At 37.4% G+C, this 14,158-nt stretch overlaps 1 protein-coding gene across 4 annotated transcripts; it reads left to right on the top strand.

Moving 5' to 3' along the window:
* Positions 1–275: 275 nt before the first annotated feature.
* LOC121964678 (H(+)/Cl(-) exchange transporter 4) lies at positions 276–13,893 on the top strand. 4 transcript variants are annotated; one of them, XM_088074412.1, is made up of 13 exons: positions 276–458; positions 673–949; positions 1,730–1,884; positions 1,987–2,086; positions 2,340–2,527; positions 2,624–2,746; positions 2,832–3,038; positions 3,791–3,871; positions 4,278–4,823; positions 5,401–5,587; positions 6,275–6,673; positions 7,352–7,568; positions 8,175–13,893. In XM_088074412.1, exons 3-13 carry the CDS (start codon positions 1,759–1,761, stop codon positions 8,263–8,265), a joined length of 2,265 nt encoding a protein of 754 aa, XP_087930538.1. In that variant the 5' UTR covers positions 276–458; positions 673–949; positions 1,730–1,758; the 3' UTR covers positions 8,266–13,893. The 4 variants fall into 4 exon arrangements, with proteins under 4 accessions (XP_087930538.1, XP_087930537.1, XP_087930536.1 ...); XM_088074411.1 differs by having other exon boundaries at positions 673–961; XM_088074410.1 differs by lacking the exon at positions 673–949.
* Positions 13,894–14,158: the final 265 nt, after the last annotated feature.

Here is a 14,158-nt window from a genome sequence, read left to right as displayed (position 1 = left end):
AACTTCATTTTAATAGTATTTTATATAACACAGCTATAACAGTTTTTATATAACTTTATTATAACAGTAATTTATTTAACCTTATTTTAACAGTACTTTATGTAACTTTATTATTACAGTTTTTTATGTAACGCTAATTGTAACAGTTTTTTAAATCAGTATCTATACAGCGTTTTATTTAAACTTCATGTGATCTTCGTTCTTGTAATAAACGATCTTTGACTCAACTCTGTTTACAATAGACGATCTTTGCGACGCAACACAACGACGTCAGCGTGAACAGGTGCATTGTGGGACGCACTGTGTGACGCTGGCTGCTGTTTATCTGTCGACATAAAACGACTCATTCCTCCGGATAAAAACACTAAAATGCAAAACAATAAATAAGTAAATAATTCAACAGAAACATTTTCCGTCCGCGGTCGTCAGGACGGACTTCAGCATGGAGGCCGGTGAAGGTAAAAAGACCACTGTATCCAGCTAACGGAGCTACAGTTAGCTTTAGCTTTAGCTGCTGCTAACGGACGTGAGCGTGTATCTGTGATGTTTAATGTGACCGTTAATTTACACACAACACAAACAAAACACTTCAATTTAACTCTTTATTCTCACACATTAAAGTTAGACACGTTTCTGCACTTCATGTATTTGTCTCAAATTTGGTTCGTGAAGGTGTTTAAATCCGTGTCAGCAAGCACCTGACAGGTGTGCGTGATGAACCGGCATCATCCACCTGACAGGTGTGCGTGAGGAACCGGCATCATCCACCTGACAGGTGTGCGCGAGGAACCGGCATCATCCACCTGACAGGTGTGCGTGATGAACCGGCATCATCCACCTGACAGGTGTGCGTGATGAACCGGCATCATCCACCTGACAGGTGTGCGTGATGAACCGGCATCATCCACCTGACAGGTGTGCGTGAGGAACCTGCATCATCACCACTCAGGTTTCTAAGATTGTACGTAGTTTCTCGGATTTTACATAATTTCTAAAATTTTAGGACATTTCTAGTATTTTAGGACTTTTTTATTTTTAGGAATATTATTGAACTTTGAGACATTTTAAGGATTTTAGGATTTTTTAAAAAAATATTTCTGCAACATTTTCAGATTTTAAGACAATTTTAGTTTTTTTTGGGTGTTTCTAGGATTTTATGACATTTCTTGAATTTTAGGACATTTCTAGTATTTTAGGACATTTTTTATATTTTAGGAAAATTTCCAGATTTTAAAACAATTTTAATATTTGAGGTGTCAAAAGGATTTCAGGACATTAGCGATGTCGGTAGGACCTCTGTCGGGGGTGTGGGGGATCCTCCACTGGCTGTTTTTTTGATCAACAAGCTCTATGTTGATGCTGTTTTATGTCTCTGACGCCTTATGGAGACTAAAAGGACAAAACTATTCACAGAGTCAATCACTTCATTTTTATTGAGAATAGGAAAACGGTTGGGGGGCCACCAGGGAGCCTGTCGGGGGCCAGATTTGGCCTGCGGACTGTAAATCTAGTATCACTGGGCTAAAGTTTGGTAAAAATGCTGATTCAGATTTGAGAAATCGTTATTGTATTTGGGAAAATGCAAAAAGTGTGATACTCAGATGAGTGAAACCTGGACGAGATTATCCCAGAGAGGCTGCGCACAGATAAAACAAACCAGTTTCAGATATTTGTAAAAGTTTCGTACAAAGTGTTGTATTTATGTTGGAAGTCTGCTTCCCGCTGCCAGGCGTCAGCAGTGCCACGCCCACGGAGGAGATGAACGGAGCCGGAAACCTGATGGATTTCCTGGATGAGCCTTTTCCCGACGTGGGCACGTATGAAGACTTCCACACCATCGACTGGCTGAGGGAGAAATCCAGAGACACGGACCGCCACCGCAAGGTGTGACCGGCGTTTCCCCTCACGTTTATGCTCAGCGTGTATCCAGTTATTAGGATTTATGATATTCATTCAGCAGCGGCTGTTTTCTTGTACCTGGTCCAGATCACCAGCAAGAGCAAAGAGTCCATCTGGGAGCTGATCAAGAGCCTGCTGGACGCCTGGTCGGGGTGGGTGGTGATGCTGCTCATCGGACTCCTCTCAGGTCGGCCGGCAGATCACGTCTTAACACCAAATATCCAAACATCACGACTCTGTCAGAACGTCACCTGGGAGTCACTTTTGTTTTTTAATTTCCACTTTTTTCTTCTCAGTTCATCCAACGCTGAGTCAGCTTCTTGACCTTTTCTCATCAAATTTACACGTTTCCTCTCAATTTACACTTTTAATCTCTTCATTTTCAAATTTTATTTTACTTTTGACTCTTTCCTCAGAGTTATGACTTTTTTTTTTTGCAGGTACGCTGGCGGGTGTGATCGACCTGGCGGTGGACTGGATGACGGACCTGAAGGAAGGCGTGTGTCTGTCGGCGTTCTGGTACAGCCACGAGCAGTGCTGCTGGACGTCCAACGAGACGACCTTCGACGACCGAGACAAGTGTCCCCAGTGGCAGAAGTGGGCGGAGCTGATGACGGGTCACGCCGAGGTCAGACCCCGCTCTCCCCAAAATTCGTCCGTCCCACCCGCGTCCCTCCCGTGTCCCTCCCTCATGTTTCTGTGACGGCTGTCTGTCTCCTCTCAGGGCGCCGGAGCGTACGTGCTGAACTACTTCCTGTACATCCTGTGGGCTCTGCTGTTCTCCTTCCTGGCGGTGTCGCTGGTGCGAGTGTTCGCTCCGTACGCCTGCGGCTCAGGAATCCCGGAGGTGAGACGGCGGACGACACCGCCACGGGTAATAAAAACAAATCTGAGTAAAATCAGCGTCCCTCACACACGTTTCACTGTCTCAGATCAAGACGATCCTGAGTGGCTTCATCATCCGCGGCTACCTGGGGAAATGGACGCTGCTCATCAAGACGGTCACGCTGGTTCTGGCGGTGTCGTCGGGTCTCAGCTTGGGGAAGGAGGGCCCTCTGGTCCACGTGGCGTGCTGCTGCGGAAACCTCTTCTGCAGCCTCTTCTCCAAATACAGCAAGAACGAGGGCAAGCGCCGAGAGGTAGGCTGCTAAAACCGTCTCCTTCACTCACTTATTCACCGACTTATTTCGTTACTATTTTATCTTATTGAGGGGTTTTATTTTGCATTTGATTCATTTCTTTAAATTAGTTTAATTTAATCATGTTTTATTTAATTGTATGAACTTGTTAATTTTCTCTTTTTTAATAATGATAATAATTATTATGATTGTTATTGTTGTTTATTTATGTAACACTGTTTTCAGCACCGTTAAAAAGTGCTTTTCAGAAAAGCAACAAGGCCAGGAAGATTTATTTATATTTCAGTTTTTTATCAAATGTTTTTATTTATGTGTTTTTCAGTATTATTTATATTATTATTTCAGTATTTATTTATTATTATTTATTTTTAAAATATTTTACAGTATTATTGAATGTTTTATTGTATTATTAATAATTCTTTTTTTTTTTAATCAAATGTATGTATTTATAATTTGTACAGTTTTTTTTCATTTATGTATTTACATTTTCTATTCTAGTTAAATATTTTCTTTTTAGTTTAATAATCTATTTTAATTTTACATGCATTCATCTCTTTTAGTTATGCTGGGTTTTTTTTAGTTTTGTGATTTAAATCTCAGAGTGGTTTTGTGCCGCTCTTCTTTTACTATTACAATAATAAAATGTTAAATATCCTGAGATCCTTGTTGATTGGTTTCACAAGCTTTAGTTTAGAAAATGCCTGTGAGATTTAGAGTTTCTGTATTTTCTGACACCGACCTCTGACCTTCAGGTGTTATCGGCTGCGGCAGCAGCTGGAGTGTCGGTGGCCTTCGGAGCGCCCATCGGAGGAGTTCTGTTCAGCCTGGAGGAGGTGCGTTAAAAATCAGCGGTTCACCTGCTGCATTTATGTGTGTTCACACCAAACCTGCTGACCTGCGATCACAGAAATACAGAGAAATCCCCAAAAGCCCAAATGAAAGTCCCTCGTCAGCTTCAAAAATGATTTGACATGCCTCCCTCTTTTTGCACCACCCCCTCCCCTCTCATAAATTAAGGACAGTCCCCTAAGTTATATTCAAATATTCAGTTCGTTTCAGGGAGTCTGTGGCCTTGAAAATTTGCCAGAAAGTCCTGGAAAAATCCTGGAAAAATCCTGGAAATGTATTGGTAAAAATGTGTATGAGCCCTGTTACTATTATTATCCAGGATTTCCCATGTTTGGAGGTAAACTGGAAGAACGATTCTTACAACACATCCGTTCTTGGTCTCTCCTGCAGGTCAGTTACTATTTCCCCCTGAAGACTCTGTGGCGTTCGTTTTTCGCCGCCCTGGTCGCCGCCTTCACGCTGCGCTCCATCAACCCGTTTGGCAACAGCCGCCTGGTGCTGTTCTATGTGGAGTATCACACGCCGTGGTACATGGCCGAGCTGGTGCCGTTCATCCTCCTGGGCGTGTTCGGCGGCCTCTGGGGGACCCTCTTCATCCGGGCCAACATCGCCTGGTGCCGGCGGAGGAAGACCACCCAGCTGGGCAAGTACCCTGTCCTGGAGGTCATCGCCGTGACGGGTATCACTGCCGTGCTGGCGTTTCCCAACCCGTACACCCGCCGCAGCACCAGCGAGCTCATCTCAGAGCTCTTCAACGACTGCGGCGCGCTGGAGTCGTCGCAGCTCTGCGATTACATCAATAACCCCAACATGAGTCGGCCCGTGGACGACATCCCTGACCGCCCGGCGGGGCCCGGGGTCTACAACGCCCTGTGGCAGCTCGCCCTCGCGCTCATCTTCAAGATCGTCATCACCATCTTCACCTTCGGCATGAAGGTGAGTGCAGGGATGAGCCCCAACCCTAACCCTAACCCTAACCCCAACCCTTGCATTTTGGTGGTCAAAGGTCAAGGTCACTGTGACCTTTTGTCCATCTTATTCTCATTTTATATCTCAAAAAAGCCGTTGAGAAGGTTGCCAAAAGTTCGGCACAAACGTCCATTGGAATGAATTTGATATTGGTGGTCAAAGGTCACTGTGACCGTTCATCAGTCCCATTCTCTTGAACGCAGTATCTCCAGAAGGCCTGAAGGTAATTTCCTTAAATTTGGCACAAACGTCCACTTGAACAAAACTAAAGATTTTGGCGCTCAAAGAAAACGTGTTTTTGGCCATAACTCAAAAATGTATTCACTAATTATAACAACATTCACACAAATGTCTAAGAGGAAAAAATGATGACGTTTTATATCCAAAAGGTCAAAGCTCACTGTGACATCACAATGTCACTGCGTCAACATGGTAATGATGTAACACGTCGGGGTTGGGAGATAGGATGAAATAAACAAATAAAAAGGTTTTCGAAACCTGTGCTTGAAATGCGACGCCCTCTGGACGACTGTTTCCTCTCCAGATCCCGTCAGGTCTCTTCATCCCCAGCATGGCGGTCGGAGCCATCGCCGGGCGCATCGTCGGGATCGCCGTGGAGCAGATGGCGTACCATCACCACGACTGGATCATCTTCAAGAACTGGTGCCGGCCCGGCGCAGACTGCGTCACACCGGGACTGTACGCCATGGTGGGCGCCGCCGCCTGTCTGGGTGAGTTGACACAGCTCTGATCGGTGAATCTGAGTCTGAGAGTTTGTGATGATGCTGACAGCAGGTCAGCAGGGCAAACACAGAGTTAGTGCACATAGAAAAAAGAAAACAAATCGAAAACCTTCTTTTTCTTCTAAAATAATATTAATAACGGCATAAATAAACAAGGAAGAAAACACTAATTATTCTTACAATAACTAAGTACTAGATACATGATGAAGTAATAGAGAAAATAAATAAATAAAATAGAAAAAATGTGACAATTATACTTATGATTTAATGAATTATATTTGTAAAAATAATTATGAAAAGGAAAAACAACAAATACACTTGTAACAAATAAACGTGTAAATAAAGTATTTATTAATAATAATAATAACAAAATAAAAAAAGATTTTTTATGCTGAAAATCATTTTTTCACATTCATCAATTTATTGTTAGTTCTTTAAAATATTATGTAATAGTAAAATAAAATTGAAAAAGCAAAATAAAAAAATAAATATAATAATAATAATAATAATTCACTGACACTAGAGTCCAGATTTCTGTTCTCAGGTGTTTAAAACAGAGAAAAACACATTTTATCAGCGAGTGTTTCTGAGTTCTCAGTGAGTTTTTAAAAAGTTGTTAATTAGCGAACAGCTGATGGACTGGTGGTTTTATCTCTGACCAAACCGTCCCTGCAGGCGGCGTGACCAGGATGACCGTCTCCCTGGTGGTCATCATGTTCGAGCTCACTGGCGGGTTGGAGTACATCGTCCCCCTGATGGCCGCCGCCGTCACCAGCAAGTGGGTGGCGGACGCCTTCGGGAAGGAGGGCATCTACGAGTCGCACATCCATCTCAACGGCTACCCCTACCTGGACGTCCGGGACGAGTTCACCCACCGCACACTGGCTACGGACGTGATGCGGCCCCGCAGGAACGACCCGCCTCTGGCCGTCCTCACCCAGGACACCACCACGGTGGAGGACGTGGAGACGCTGATCAAAGACACCGACTATAACGGCTTCCCGGTGGTCGTGTCCAGAGAGTCGGAGAGGCTCATCGGCTTCGTTCAGCGGCGAGATCTCACCCTCGCCATCAGTGAGTTCTTCAACCACTTCACTTCGTTTAAATGACTCCCGATGGCGATCTCTGTGGACGATCACAAGATGGCCTCGATGGACTTTCCTCAAATTTGGCACAAACATCCACTTGGACTCAGTGATAAAGTGGTTAAATTTTTGGGGTCAAAGATCGACGTCGCTGTGATCTTGCATCAGTCTCATTCTTGTAAACACAATATCTCAAAACACCACCAACATCTTGTTTGAATTGTTTCAAATTTGGCACGAATGTTCACTTCAACTCAAAAATGAACTGATTAGAATTGGGTGGTCAAAGGTCAAGGTCACTGTGACCTTACGTCTGTCTCATTCTTATGAACATGATATGTCGAGAAGGCCTTTGAGAGAATTCTATTGAATTTGGCATAAACGTTCACTTTCTTTCTACGTCATTCTCATTAAGGTGACATCTTAAGGAGGACTTGAGGGGATTTCGTCAAATTTGGCACAAACGTCCACTTGGACTCAGTAAAGAACTGATTAGAATTTGGGGGTCAAAGGTTCAGGTGACCTTGTATTTCTCATTTTAATGAATTCAACATCACAAGAACACCGTCTGTAACAGCGAAGATTGACCGTCATCAGGAAACAGGACCTGGATTCTCTTGATTTTATTTTTTTGTAACAAACGTGTCCCCTCCCTTTCTGTCCACAGAAAACGCCCGCCAGAAGCAGGATGGCGTGGTGAGCAGCTCGGTGGTCTACTTTACCGAGGATGCGCCGCAGCTGCCGGCCAGCAACCCGCAGCCGCTGAAGCTGCGCCGCATCCTGAACCTCAGCCCCTTCACTGTCACCGACCACACGCCCATGGAGACGGTGGTGGACATCTTCCGCAAGCTGGGCCTCCGCCAGTGTCTCGTCACCAGGAGCGGGTAAGAGCAGGACTCCGATGGTGCGCGTCAAAAGCTGGCGTCAAATACTCTTGTGTTTCGGCCTATTTATCACTGAATTTCCAATAATCTCATAATAAATAACATTTTAGTGAGCAGAAGTTGAGAAAATATAAAAAACAAAGACTCACCAAACTGCAAAAAGAAAAATCCTAAACTGTAGCTGTGGGCCGCATACATAATTTGTCTGTGAAATTTAGATGTCAAATTTCTAAAGTATACATTTGTAGAGTCAATGATGGAAATATATATGCATTTGTTTCTTCTGAATTATTGTTTCTTCATTATTCTTAATTATTTCATTCATTTAACCTTTTTTTTTATTAATTCTTTCAATTTTATTTATCAAATTACTTGATTATCAATTTAATACATTCAATACGGTTTAATGATTTATTTTTAAATTATTTTTAAGTTTCTTTATTTTTGTGTTTGTTTTTTAAAATTTCCTGATATATTTGAATTTATTATTTTCCATTTGTGTTTTCTCTTTTTATTTCCTCAAACCTATTTAAGACTAAGGCTAAATTTTGTAGTTTAGTCATGCATGTTTACAAAGTGATTTTTTTTTTTTAAACTTCTGTTCAGGCGTCTGCTGGGCATCATCACCAAGAAGGACGTCCTGCGGCACATGGCCCAGATGATGAACCAGGATCCAGAGTCCATCATGTTCAATTAGAGGGACCAGCTTGACCCCGGCGGCGCTGTAAATATGTGAAACCGGTGCAACACTACTGTACTGCAACCTGTGACGTGAAGTCCCTCCCTCCTCCTGACAGGCAAGTCCCAACCCAACGCAGAGAAAATGTAACCAGAGGCAGAAAACTTTAGATTTCAGCTTAAGTCGTCGCTTTCACACGTCAAACACTGAAAAAATCCAATGCAGGCTGAAGGGAGAAAAAAGAAAAAAGTGGAGAGCTGTTGAAGCGATAAACGCTTTATGGAGGACAAAAAAGCATCAATGAATACATTTATAAATAACGACAGAAATGTTTAAATACAGAAAGAAATAAACGAAGAAAAGATAATTCTAGAAATATATAAATTAATGAATAAATAGATGTTGAAATAAATAGATAAATGCATAAATGAATGAAACAGGACATTTAAAATTACATAAATACTTTTTTGTGTATTTATTTTGTGTGTTTATTTATGCATTTGTTTATTTTATGCTGTTTTTATTCTTTTGTATCGATATTTATTTTAATTTATTTCAGCATGTATTATTTTACTTATTAATATCCATATTCAATTATATAGTTATTAATATTTTGATTTTGTGGCGAGCTGGGATAATTATTTCTGCTTTTTCTTTATGAAGAAAGGGAAATGATTTGAGCATCAATAAACAAATATATTTATAAATGAAGACAGCAAAAATTAAATAAAAACAAAAATAAATACATTAAGGAATAAATACATGCTGAATTAATTACAGATGTTTATAAATGCATAGTTAGATATATAAATGTTGAAATAAATAGATGAATGCATAAATAAATAAAAGCTGGTGATTTGACGGTACAATTAAAAGGACACTTTTTGTCTTTTATTTATTTATGCATTAATTTCATTTTTGCAATTTTATTCAGTCTTTTATTTAGATATTTCTGTTTCATTTTTTGTTTATGTATTTATTTCAGTGTTTAATCTTTTATTTATAAATTTCCATATTAATTCATGTATTTCTGTATTTATTTTATTTATTGATGCTTTTTGTCCTCCATATTTACTATCATTATCTGAAAAGACTCGTGATTAATACTTCACTTTCTTCTTGGAGGACGAAAAATGACTTGAGTATCAATAAATAAATAAATATATAAATTAAGACAGAAATAACTAAATACATGAGAAAAACATTTAAAGAATAGGAAGTTGCTGAAATAATTACTGAAATGTATAAATTCATAAATAAATGTTGAAGTCAATTGATAAATGCATAAATACACAAAAGTTGATCATTTAGCAAAGATAAATAAACCTAGTGAATTTATTGATACACTTTTTTACAAATACATTTATTTATTTATGTATTTGTTTGTCTTGCATTTATTTGTGCATGTATCTATTTATTGCTGGATTTATTTAGTCATTTATTAATTCTTTTATTTAGTGATTTTTGTGTTTATTTTTAAATAAATACAGAAATAATTAAATTTAAGATAAAAAATACAGAAAAAATTACATAGAAGAGATAATATAGAGGCATGAATAAACAAATGCTAAAACATATGAAAACAAGGACAAATACATAAATATATAAAAGTTTAAAAAAAAATTCTGGTGGTTACATTAATTGCTGTATTTCCGCTTTTTATTTAATTATGCATTTATTAAATTAAGTATTTATTTAATCATTTATTAATTCAGATATCTGTGTTTGATTATTTAATTTTGTATTTTTCATTCGTTATTTTTTTATATTTATTCATTTCTGTATTTATTTATTTACTGATACTTTTTGTCCTCCACAACAACGCTGAGAGTTTAATGTTCAGAGTGCCAAACTCTGGCTCCTCAGTTTAAACTCGTTTGGTGCCACGAGTTTCATTAAAACACTCCGAAAGACTCAACGCAGGATTTGCAGCCTGAAGATGAAGTCGAGGTGGTGTGTCACTGATTTCTGCACAGACCTGAAAAGTCTGAAAATGAATCTGAAACTGATCATCTCTCATCACATAAAGTCTGAAAAACCATCATCTCCTCAACAAAAAGGTGTGTTTGAAAATAGTGTTCAACTTACAAAACCTAACGTTTCAGAAGATTATTAAAATGTATGCTAATTAATTTTCTTTCAATCAACCAATTAATGAATTAATAATTTCTTTAATTTTTAATATAGTCAGTTGCATTCTGAGTGATTTCTTGGAAAACTGTCGTCTTAACCGTTTGTATAATGTCTGCCTTCATTAATATTTTTTTATTGACAATATTTTTGATTCATAATGTACTCACCAGCTTTTAAAATTTTATGAAGCTGTCAAAATTAAAAAATGACTTGATGAATTAATTAATAAGCCATCAAGTGCACCAAATTATTATTAGAATAAATGAAGACATTAATTTATTAGCTTCAGCTTTTGGCAACGCTGGCATCAAAACTACGACTAAAAAGCAAAACTCTGTTTCAAGCACACCTTTTCTGAATGATCCTGTAACAGTTTAACAAACACTGGAAGATGACCGACACTGAGCTCAGCCTCGGCTTATTAACCCTTTGAAACCTCAGCAAATTGGCCTGATTTCTTTCAAAAACATCAGAAAAAGTCACTGAGCAGCTTTACAAGAAATGACCCAAAAAATCGCATGACATTAGTAAAATTTGCAAGAAAATTTCCTAAAAATTAGCACATAAAAAAGTAAAAAATAAAATAAAATAAATAAAATAGAAATAAAAACAATTAATGAGTTTAGTTAATTTACTCTTTCTCTTCTTGTTATGGTTATTTTTCTTGTCACCTTTTACTTTTTTTGGGTAATTTGCAGTGCTTATCTTGCCGAGTTGCTCATTGGCTTTTCTCCACATTTTCAAACGAAATCAAACCAGTTTGCTCCGGTGTCAAAGGTCGAAGGTCTTAAATGCTGTTATCGGCGTCTGAATGCAGCACAAGAACCATCCAGGCGTCAGAGGGTTAAATTCTGCCCTGAAGCTGAAATTCTGTGAAAAGTGATGAATGTTGAAGGAATCTTCAACTCTGTGTTTTTTGTTTTTCTTTTTGTGATAAAATGTCACTTAAAAAAAAAGAAGAAAAAACGGGACCACAAAGTTCATCCTGACTGAACCCGGAAATGAAACTCTAGCAGTGATTTGAATTGTTTTGTTGCCATATTTATAATCATATTTGTTTTGTTTTTTTGGCACCATAAAACTCTCTGTTACTTTAACCCAAAGGTACAAACTGACTCTTTAACTGTAGCAGTTTCAAACTGTCATTTATGTTAATTTAATGTGTCAAAAAGTTGAAAACAGCTAAACTTTCGATTTATTGCACATCAAACTGTACGAGGTTCATCTATTTAATCTATTAACACATCAGTCTGTTATTTAAAATCATTAACGCTGCCACTACAGGCTGCATCAGGCGGTACCACCACGTGACCGGTCCTCCGTAAATAGTTTGTTGCATTTTTACATGAGTACGGTTACACCACTATTATTCCGAATATGATAATATTCCAAATTTTATGAAGGACAGAAGCAGTCATAATAAATGACTTCATAACCAAAATAAAATTGAAAATAAATGAGGGCATTAATTTAGCAACAAAACGTTCTGCTGTAATGTATATTCTGTTAATCATAAATAAGTTTGGGAAAAAAATATATACATTTAAAAAAATTATAAAAATAATTGCTTTTTTATTTATTTACTTTTGATCATTAACACGTTTGGAGGAAATAAAAAGATACATTAAAAAATAAGCAAAAACTACATTTAAAAAAATATTTTTTAAATAAATGAATAAAAAATTAAATTAAAAAGAAAAGGAAAAACTGAATAATAAAATAAATGAGAAGGGGGGTCAATACAAAGGTACATACAAGAAACAAATCACATTTTTAATATAAGATTCTAATTCTTTTTTAAATTTTGAATTAGTAATATTCATTATTTTCCCACTATTTAACTTATTTCTGACAAAATGTAAATTAATTTTAAAAAAGTAATCATCACTTTTTGTTATGTTACAATTAAATAATGTCATTTATTTTTAATAGCATTTTTGGCACACTTAGTGAAATATTAATTTATTTATCTAGTCATTTATTCATTTATTTGATATTGGCAGCTTCTGTCCTCCGTAGACTTTAAACAGGTCATTTAAAGAGCTCAGTATTGTCATTTTCAGAAAAAGGGCAAAACCAGGAATATTTAGTGTCTGCAAACGCAGCAAATGAAGGTTTAAAAATGTTAAATGTTTGAAAAAGATCAGTACTCTGTGTTGGCAGTTATCCTAAACTGAGATTTGAAAATGGAAAGAGAAAAAGTTTGGTTTCTCTTGTCCATAAATGGTTCGTTTTCTTTTAATCAAAGTGTCTCCTTGTTTTACTCACATCATTTCTGGGGGAAAAAAGTTTAAATTTAGTCCTGAGTTTGTCAGTTTAGCTTTTTTCACAGATAAAAATTGTCGGTGGACATTTCTCACGGTCACTTTTTTCACCACGTTTCTCATGAGGCAGCACGAAATCACACTAAGAGGTTTGAGCAAACAAGTCGAGAACACGTTTCAACACATATCTGTTACCGTTATTTTTTAGCTAAAAACTATAAGCTCTCATGACATGAACTGACAGAAATGACACTGTACCTCTGCTGCTGGTGACACTCCGTCATTAACCCTTTAAAACCTGAGTAGATTGGCCTGATTTCAACAACACTAGAAAAAGGCAATGGTCAACTTTACAAGAAGTGACCCCAAAACGTGCAAGAAATTAGTTAAAGTTACAGAAAATATTCTTTAAAATTGTAACAAAAAGAAAAAAAACAAGGACATGACCTGAAAAACTGCGAAATATATTTTTGACGGATTTTTTTCTGCAACATAATTTTGAAAATATAATTATTATGATTACAAGTATTCTTTTATTTAACTCCCTGCCATTTCCCCTAGTTTTAAAAAAAATCTAAAAGCACTATTTTCTTGCAGTTTTCAGGGCATGTCTTGCCACATTTCTCGTTGCCTCTTTGCATTTCGGGTTTCGAGGTTTTAAGTATTTGTGAAAGGCGTCTGAAAGCAGCACAAGAAAAGTGATGCTGCTCCAGGTTTGAAAGGGTTAAGGAGATGGTGAGGCAGGCGGCTGCAGAAGAATCCAAAATGATGGAGAAATAAAAAAGTGTCGTAAATGTTGCTAATATTTCAACGCATTTCAAAAAAAATTCTGGGACAAAAAAAGGTTTTGTTGCGTCCTGCTGCTCGACGTCAGTGTTTTTATCCCCTCGTCATTTCCTGTGTCGTGATATTTGTTGTAAAATAAGCTGCTTACTCTGTTAAAAACTGGAAACTCTGGAAACTGGAAACTCTGAGGGGATATTTTCCATGTTGTCGAAGCAAATGATTTTGTTTTTAAATGCCAAGAGAATGTATTGAAAAGATAACTGTTGTGTATATATTTTGATTTATTGTGATATTTTTTTTAATTTAATTTTGTCCGAAACACACTAACGTTTTTATTTTGAACTCTATTTATCAGAAGCATTACTCGTACAGAAAAGACATATTTGCACTTTCTTTTTGTTTGTTTCTTGAATTTGTAAATGAAGTGATTGGGGGAAAAATAAAACTTCAGATGCTAAATAAACACGGTTTGGTTTCTTTATTTTTTTATGCAATGTGACATTTTTCACTCTTACATCATCTCAAACATACTGTAATTTAACCCTTGGCGTTCATTCTTTCAAAAACGGGAATGGCAATAAGCAACTTCAAAAGAAATAACCCCAAAAATTGCAAAAAAAGGTAAGTAGTACACAAAAATTAGCTTAAAAGTGGAACAAAAATGAGGAAATTACTTTAAAAGTGTTTAGAAATAACATTTTAATCTAGCTTTTTGAAAATGTTTTTTC

Source organism: Plectropomus leopardus, chromosome 24 (assembly GCF_026936395.1).
Source record: "Plectropomus leopardus strain MGB_pleo_1.0 chromosome 24, ASM2693639v1, whole genome shotgun sequence".
Lineage (NCBI taxonomy): Eukaryota > Metazoa > Chordata > Actinopteri > Perciformes > Serranidae > Plectropomus > Plectropomus leopardus.
The sequence above is the reverse complement of the archived record's forward strand: the minus strand, read 5'-3'. Positions and strand labels throughout refer to the sequence as shown.

What these genes read in the sequence shown, in the direction of transcription:
- LOC121964678 (XM_088074409.1), top strand. Translation starts at nt 1,702, where the DNA reads ATGTTGGAAGTCTGCTTCCCGCTGCCAGGCGTCAGCAGTGCCACGCCC. An exon ending in GGGCGCCGCCGCCTGTCTGG is followed by an intron (nt 5,588 to 6,274) that starts GTGAGTTGACAC and finishes CCGTCCCTGCAG; the next exon opens with GCGGCGTGACCAGGATGACC. An exon ending in AGATCTCACCCTCGCCATCA is followed by an intron (nt 6,674 to 7,351) that starts GTGAGTTCTTCA and finishes TTCTGTCCACAG; the next exon opens with AAAACGCCCGCCAGAAGCAG.